A 9046-nucleotide genomic window follows, 5' to 3' on the forward strand; every position below is an offset into this window, starting at 1 on the left:
AAGACATATAGTTCTATGGGGTTTTTCAGCCTTTAGCATATACATTTGAACAACAAAAGTTACAATATCTAAAACTGCATTGTAACTGTTGTCAAATGCATCATCATATGACGTGTTCTGGTTTAATTTGGCAGTGAAATGAATATCTCTAAAGGCTAACTGTGCCTGAGCCCTCACAAAGGAAGAGATTTTATTCATTATACTAAGAGCTGTAAGCTTTAAAAAATGACACAGCAAATCCACCAAATCATCAAAATAATATCTAACAGTTGCTTAATTATTTATTAGTAAATTATTAAAATAATTTCTGTACATGTTACATTTTGAATACTATTTTAAATAAATAGTAAATAAATGTTATATAATTTGTATGTATTTATTTAGTATTATGTTACTTATTATTATTAATCATATTTTATGAAAACGAATTATTACTATCGAACAGTAAGAGAATTTGTTTGTTGTTTGTCCAGACTTTGGAATTGCTCAATCCACAATACTACCTTACTTACCTTAAATTTGATATAATCTAACTTGTCAGCTAAAATGTTGTTATTATAAAGAGAACTTACTATACCTACTTACATTAATGTAAATCAGGTTTTCAAAATATGAATGAGATTATTATAAAGATAAGTTGCCATACCTATTTACATGAATGTCAATCAGGCTTGCAGAATATCATAAGGCTTTGTACCTTGCTGTGTTGGCAAGCTGCAACTTTGAGAGTTACTACAGTTTTAAAGGCTCAACTAATTGTAACCATGACCATTCATTCTCTACTCCAGCTCAAATAAGCTTCATTGTGAATCTCCCAGTGTCCCCACCATCTCCACCTCCACCCATGGATGATCGTGGCACAAAGTCTATAGTGGCAGTGTGTTTTATCTGTCCTTTGCTCTGACTCCAGAAGAACATAAACACAAAACAGATCGCCACAGAGCTGAGGAAAGAGAGAAATCCCATGGTGGTAGCAATGATGAGGGTTTTAGCATCAAACGGGTAAGGACTTGACACCCGTGCGGAGGAGTTGGTAGAAGGAGGTAATGAAGTTTCCATCCATCCCTCGTCTGAAAAATATGATGCTGTGCGGTTTTGTGGGAGCCCCTCCACTTGCAGACTCACAGAGATGCTATCATTACCCGCTGCATTAGTTGCAGTACATAGATACGTTCCACTGTCTTGTACTTGGGCATAACGCACTTCTAAACTCCCATTAGCAAGCACTCGTACTCTCCCGACAGAGTTAAGTGCAGTCTGCTGGGCTGACAGCCAGGTAATAGAAGGCGACGGATAGCCGTCGGCTCTACAGTCAAACCGTATGCTCATGCCCTCCACCACACTTGCATCCTGCAGCTGGCGGTTCAGAATCTGCGCTTGTCTGCACGTAAATATAACCGGAAGATCAGCCTCTGAAAAGTCACGGAATGCCTTCTTGTGCTGATTCAGAGCTGAACAGGTGGGTTGGCGGCCATCAAAATCCAGCCGCCTACGTCGTCGCACAACCCAGAGTAGCCTGCAGTCACAAGCCAACGGGTTTCTGTCCAGCCGCAGTGTCTGCAAGTTGCCTACAGAGTGGAAGACACTTTCTTCCAATGTCGTCAGACGATTTGAGGACACGTTAAGCAAGCGAAAGTGAACCAGACCCTTGAAGGCAGCTGGCTCGATCCGTAACAGGCTCCCCCCTACCAGGTGCAACTCTTGCAGCCGCAGAAGCTCCCCCAGCAAGTTTCCTTGTATGGAGGTGATGGGGTTGTAGGACAGGTCGAGGTACTGCAGGTAAGCGAGATGGCGCAGTGGAGCATAAGGTACAGCGCTAAGGTTACAGTTGCTTAAAACTAAAGTGGTAAGGTTGAGACCGACCAGGCTGTTGCTATTTAGCGTCTCGAGAGAAGGCCAGTGGAGGATCTGCAATGTGCGCAGCTGGTGCAGTCGGCGAAAGGCGTTGTTGGGCAGCACGCTTATGGTCAGCTTGCGCAGACGCAGCTTGGTCAAGCTCTGAAGTTGCGAAAGAGCCTCAGTGGGGATGGAGGTCAGATTGCTGCGGTCCACGTTCAGCTCCTTCAGCGCCTGTAGCCCAACAAAAGCCCGTTGCGAGATAAACACCAGGTCGTTTTCTCCTGCATCAAGCTGCTGTAAGTTAATCATGTCCCGGAATGTGTAATCCAGGAAAACCAGGATCTCATTCTCACTGATATCCAGACGTTGAAGGTTGGAGAGGCCGGAGAAGACCCCGACCGGGAGGATCTTTAAGCGGTTGTTCTTTATCCTCAAGAATCGCAGGTTCTTCAGCCCCTGAAATGTTTCCACCTCAATCATGGAGATAATGTTCTCACTCAGGTCCAGGTCCTCAAGCTTTGATAGGCCAGAGAACTGACGCCTAGCCAGCGTTTTCAGTTGGTTTTTTGAAAGATCAAAGCGTTTGGCATTGCTGGGTAACCCCTCAGGCACACCTGTCAGGTGTCTTGAGGAGCAGTTGACCTCCAACGTGTCACGGTAACAAGTACATTTCTGCGGGCAGGTTAAGTCAGCAGCTGATAGGTTTAGGCACCACAACAGCAGGACTGTCCATGCGCCCCCCTGGCCACACAGATCCATGAACATCTTACCTCCTTCCTGCAAAAAAGAAAATTACATATGAGTGTCCACAATAAGGAATTTTTTTTTTTTAAATCACAATGTCAAGTTCATAGATTAATAGATTATTTCAAACTATATGCAAGATTTCCTTTCTTCATTATGACATTAAGATTTTTATTACACTGACATGACTTCATCCCTCCCAAAAATATCAATATGAATTTTAATTCAGAAATGATGCTCATCCTAGCATTGTTAGGCCACCTAGCTTTTCAGAGAATGCCTTAGTTTGTGGCCTCAACTCCCTGGAGCTTATCACAACTAGGAGGTTGTCAGGGTTCAGGTAGACTCTGTGACTACTTTGTCTGGTAATTTTACTTAGGAGCCTCCTCCCTGGCTCCGCGTGCATGGTAGCAGGCTCATTTTAGAGCCTCAGATTGTTCTAGATTAGTATTTAGTCTGTTTGCCTCCTCCCTTGGGAGTATTAGACTCTGATAGCCGGTTAACTGCCTCTAGGGTAGAGCTTGACTCCTCTTGTTTTAGAGAGTTGTCCTGCTGAGTTCTTTGCTCCCCAGAGCTCTAGATATATTTTTTACCTATGGGATGACTCTTTCGTGAGTCTCTTTAGTGGTATTATCTGTTCTCCTCTACTTTAGAGAGTTGTTCTGCTGAGGTCGCTGCTCTTAGAGCCTCATGCAGACAGTAGTATTGGGGTGGTAGGCTCTTAGGTGCCTCCTCTGTTAACTGTCTTGTTGTGGTTGTTAGGCTTCCTCTCGTTATTGAGAGCCTCTGTGAGCCTCCTTGACCTAATTGGTTAGGTGTAAGTACTCTGCTCCCTAGAACTCTGCAGATCAGTATCAGGTTGTAGGGTTAGACTCTTCAGGAGCCTCCTTGATGACAGGTTTCAGAGATGGCCAGTACTCCCCTCAGTCGAGAGGGTTGTTATCTAGAGTACTTGCTCCTCTAGCTATGACGAAGCTGTCTTTGTGGTCGAGCTTGTATAGTACTCCCCTTGGTTAAGAGGGTCAGTATGCAGAGTATTTTGCTCCCCGGGGCCAGATAATGGTAGGCTTTTCTATGGCCTCTTTAAAAGCAAAGTAGTATAAGGTTGAAGAATTCTTTGCAAGCCTCCTTGATAGACTTGCTTTAGTAAGAGCTTAGTTAGTACTCGTTTGAGGGTCATTATGCAGAGTGCTCAGCTTCCCCAGAGCTATTTTCATGCTCTGTAGATCCTGGAAAACCCTTATGGATTAAAAAGTGTCACTCCCCTCGCTTAGAAGGTTGTTGTGTTGAGTGTTGTGTTATGCAATACCTTCTCACTTTTTTTGTCCCTTACCGTATTCCCTTAAAGGAATCTTTCATTAGTTAAATTATTCAAAGCCTTTAAACTCTGCCTGAGGCAAAGTCCTTCTGTTTGACCTTGCGAGGTGAATGGTTAGAGTTAACTTCCTCATTGAGGCATGCAGCTTGGGCAGTGGTTGTAGGGAGTAATGTCACAGACAGCGAAATACTGTTGTGTACCTTTGGGGAATTTGACTCTGGCAGTTAGGCCATTTGTGTCATTATTCTTTGTGCTTAGTTACAGTCAATCTGGCATGCATTCCCATCATTATGGGGAATGGGCATTTGTTCCCCATTAGTGTCCTAGGCCATAGAGTGTGTTCTCATTCGAAAGGGAACATCTCGTGTTACAAATGTCACCTTGGTTCCCTGAGAAGGTGAACGAGACACTGCATCTCGTTACCATGCTTCTGGGCTTCCTGCATGGTCCCTTCAGACGAAGAAGTGGATGACATGTTCTCTGGGTGCCCTACTTAAACAGTTGCACTAGTAGTGACGTCATAGGCTGATGCTTGCCAATACAACTGTCGGGTTTATACATGTGCTTCAGACACCGGTCACATTGAACTGTTTGTAACCTGAGATGTTTTTTTTATTGACATTAATGCACCTTGACCAATCACAACAAATCAGTACTATTGTAAGTTGTACTAAGTATTCATCTACATCTAAAAGAAGTCTTTTCAAGAGCTATAGATATAAAATGATTGAATTAGAAGACAAGCATTGCTGCTTTACCTATAACTTAGCTATATTTTTATCTGGCAAGTTATACTTACCAAGAGACTTTTGTAGTGCCAGTTCTCATAACCAGATATTTTCAGGATGGTATCTATGTCAGGCTCAGTGTTTGTTGGAGATGCATTTAGTCACATTTAGACATCACGTAACACTTCCAAAAGCCTAAAGCCAGAGAGAAGAGAAAAAAAACAGCAAAAATGATTGAGACTGATTTATAATGATTTGTGCTAACAATCTCTTTAATCCTCTGCTTTTAGACAGACTGACTGATCCAGACGCAACTGAAGTTGTAGAGCAGCTTTTGATCCATTTCTGATGAAGGACAACAGTGAAATGTTTTACACCTGTTTGGTTACGAGATTGTTCTACACCTGTTCGGGTATGCGACAAGTATGTGTGTGTCATTTAAATGCACACTCATTAAATGTAACAATTCGGTGAGGCTTAAAGGGTTAGTTCACCCAAAAATGAAAGTTCTATCATTATTTACCCTGTTGAAAAAACAGGCATGCTGGTTAGGTATGTTTTGAAGCATGGCACCTGATTTGAGCAGGTTTATGCTGGTCATGAGCTGGTTTTAGGGTTCTTTCACACCTGCCTCATTTAGTTTGGTTGAATCATACTAGAGTTAGTTTTTCACCTTTGGTGCGGTTCGTTTGGTCAGGTGTGAAAGCAGCAATCGCATTTGGATGTGCACCAAAAGCGGACCAAACAAGCGTACCGAGACCTCCTTGAAGAGGTGGTCTCGGTATGCTTTCAAACGAACTCTGGAGCGGTTCGTTTGTGGTGAAAACGTGATCCGACCTCGAACAGACCCAACTGCAAAAAGTACTGATCATTTTTGGACTAAACCAGCTGCCGTAGTCAGCTGCGCTGTGCATTATGGGATGAGGATGAGCATGTCAGAGTTAAGAAGAATTAATGCACGCCTCCGCTTGAAGTGACGAGCGATGCGCGCTCGCCGTTTGCAGTGCATTAGAACCTTGTTTTCAAGCCGCATCCGCGCTTCATCATAGAAATGTATTGTTTGCATATTGTGGTGTATACAAACAATGTAATAGATTATGGCCAGGGACAAAACCAGCCCGCACAGTCGTCTCTCCATAGTTGTATTGTCTCCGTGTTGTTTGCTGGCTTTTCCTCTTCTGTTGGAGTTTTCCCACACGTAAATTCTGAAATCACCAATCGAAAAGCAGTTTAGGAAATACGCCATGGCCAATGAGTGATCTGGATGTTGTCATGTGACTGCATTTTGGTTAGTTTCAACTGGTTCGGACCAAAGCAATCAGTGTGGTGTGAAAAGGAACCAAAAAAGCTGAAAAATGCTACAATGTATAATTGTTTGCCCTTGGTTCGGATCAAATGAACCGAACTAGAGATGTGAAAGCACCCTAAGAGATGTGAAAGCACCCTAAGATGGTCCTGAGCTGGAGCTATGTTCTTAGGACCAGCACATGGCCAGCTTAAACAAGCTCGTGACCAGCTAAGGACCGGCTTAAACCAGCTCAAACCAGCAACCATGCTTCAAAACATACCTAACCAGCATATGCCCATTTTTTCAACAGGGTATACTCACTCTTATGTTGTTCCAAACCTGTATGAGGTATACGCAAAGCACAAGGAGATTCAAGGAAATAGTATTTAATAAACTCAATGATCTCTTGAGGGTAACCACAGGAGATGTAACAAGTCTAACCACACTTAAACATAAGTGTAAACGAGGCAGAACACTGAACAGAAAGAACTCAGGGCTTAAAGGGTTAGTTCACCCAAAAATGAAAATTCTGTCATTAATTACTTACCCTCATGTCGTTCGACACCTGTAAGACCTCCGTTCATCTTCGGAACACAAATGAAGATATTTTAGTTGAAATCTGATGGCTCTGAAAGGTCTCCATTGGCACAATGCACGGTTCACTCTCAAGACCCTTAAAAGGTCCTAAAGACGTCGTTACAAAGTCCATCTCACTACAGTGGTTCTACAATAACTTTATGGAGTGAAGAGAATAGTTTTTGTGCGCAAAAAACCCCTAAATAACGACTTCTATAGTGATGACGATTTCAAAACACGCCATCATGAAGCTTCGAAGAGTTATGAATCAGTGAGTCGATTCAGCAGTTTGGCGGTTTGACACACGATCCGAATCATGATTCGACTCACTGATTCATAACGCTTCAAAGCTTCATGATGCCGTGTTTTGAAATCGTCATCACTATATAAGTCGTTATTTAGGTTTTTTTTGCGCACAAACACTATTCTCTTCACTCCATAAAGTTATTGTAGAACCACTGTAGTGAGATGGACTTTGTAACGACGTCTTTAGTACCTTTTAAGGGTCTTGAGAGTGTAAAGTGCATTGTACCAATGGAGGCCTTTCAGAGCCATCAGATTTCAACTAAAATATCTTCCATGTGTTCTGAAGATGAACGGAGGTCTTACGAGTGTCGAATGACATGAGGGTAAGTAATTAATGACAGAATTTTCATTTTTTTGGGTGAACTAACCCTTTAAATACAAGGGGAGAGGTTATCAGCTGAACAGAAACAGGTGTGTGGAACTAATTAAAGGGTTACTTCAGCGATTTAGCATCAAGCTTTGTATCAGTAGAAACCCGGTAGTATATTCGAATTATCGTACTTTCCCCACTCATGTCCCCCTGAGACAAGAGAATTATCCATTTTATTTCTGGAAAAAAATCCTCCGATGACGGAAATATCGTCATTTTGTGTCATCTGAGGATTTTTTGGCCAGAGGCTAGAGACTACAGCCAGTAGCAGGAGCTTGTTCCGCATGTTATCAACTCGCCCATAGGGGTGGGATCGCACTCACAGAATGTAAATGCGCACGGCCGCTCGGCTCGGGCATTAATAACGGAGCGGTACGGAGCAAAGTGAGTGTTTCAACTTTTCCTATTAAAGTTAAGCTTCCATTGGCATGATCTGATAACGCGCCAGACTGGACACGCATCGTGAATGACTGCCGCGCTTATCTCAGCTCTGCTCAGATCTTTTCTCTCGTGATGAATGAAATCTGACTCCTGTTGAATTTGTGTCGTGACTTTTGTTCGGCTCACTCACACTTTATTGAAAAGACACGTTCAGTTTTTAATTGTAGTGTCTGTTCTCTAACTGAACGAAATCATTTTATTACTATGAATATCGAAGCGACGTTGGGGGCGGTGCCGCGGTTGGCAAGAGATGTAACCAGTAGCCGTGGCTTTGGGAGTGGGCTCGTAGGGCAGCGAAGCAAGTGCATTCTGGGAGTTGTTGTCTTTCATCCACATGAGACAAAAATACATTTTCTGTCTTTTCTCTGTCTAAGGCACCAAATTCAAAAATAATTTCACATTTCTACTACATAAATGACCCAGTTTAAATACACATTCATCTTCCCAGCACTGAAGTGCCCCTTTAACAAACAAGGAAACTAATTAGGGAACACAGAACAAAGTTCTGACTGACATCGAAACCGAACACAGTGAAACTAAACATAACCCTGACAGTAAATAAAAGTGAAGAGACAGGTGTCAGCTGCATGGTAACACGCTTATTCCCTCCAGCCTGCTGTATTTACATCTCTAGAGGGTCTGATGTGAGAGGACAGGTGTGCAGGGCACTTTCACTAACCTAGCTTAACCTCATGTCACAGGGTGCAGGTGCAGAGACCTAGACACAAATTAGGAATTACCCACTCAGCATGGACAGACGTTGACTCTGCTTCAGTTTAATGGACAGAGCTGAGCCAAACGACATCAGAGCCCAGAGAAAAACACTGATACTCAATAATATATGAATTCAACATACACACTCTACTTAAAGTGCAGTTTATTATATGAACATATGCACTGAATTAAGGTAAAACTGCACTGTAAAAAATTAAAAGTTCAGGAAAAAAATATTATAGTAAAGTGGTTTTTGAGAGAACCTTACACAACTAGGACGTTTATCTTTGCACTGAAAAAGTAAATCAAGGCAATGTGATGGAGATGTCTGAGAATTAGATTTGTCCTTTCAACAAGTGTAATTATCCTCAGTAATTTGGTCTATTTGGTTTTGTTTGCTCACTGAATGTGAAATGTCTCCTGTCGAATGTCAATTAGCAGCACAATCATCTTTTATTTATCATGTACAGTGTTTATTAATTACTCACCCCTTAAAGGAAAGATAGCTTGCAAGTATTTGCCTCAGAAAACCTTTTGCACCATAAAGATGTTTCACTTCAATAGATAACCTCAATATTCCACACATAAACCTACCTTAGTAAAGGTGACTAACAGCTAATAGGGATAGTTCATCCAAAAATGAAAATGCTGTCATCATTTACTCATCCTCAAGTTGTTCTAAACCTGTATAAGTTTCTTTCTTCTGTTGAATACAAAAGAAG

General features: G+C 42.2%; 1 protein-coding gene across 1 annotated transcript; it reads right to left on the bottom strand.

Annotated features, from left to right (window-relative positions):
• Nucleotides 1-789: 789 nt before the first annotated feature.
• Nucleotides 790-2604, bottom strand: lingo4b (leucine rich repeat and Ig domain containing 4b; the record flags this gene model as incomplete). The annotated part of the gene is made up of 1 exon (XM_079838063.1): nt 790-2604. The coding sequence occupies one exon, from the start codon at nt 2602-2604 to the stop codon at nt 790-792; it is 1815 nt and encodes a 604-aa protein (XP_079694189.1).
• Between the last annotated feature and the right edge of the window lie 6442 nt (nt 2605-9046).

Source organism: Gobio gobio, assembly GCF_949357685.1.
Source record: "Gobio gobio genome assembly, chromosome: 15".
In the NCBI taxonomy this organism is placed as follows: Eukaryota; Metazoa; Chordata; class Actinopteri; order Cypriniformes; family Gobionidae; genus Gobio; species Gobio gobio.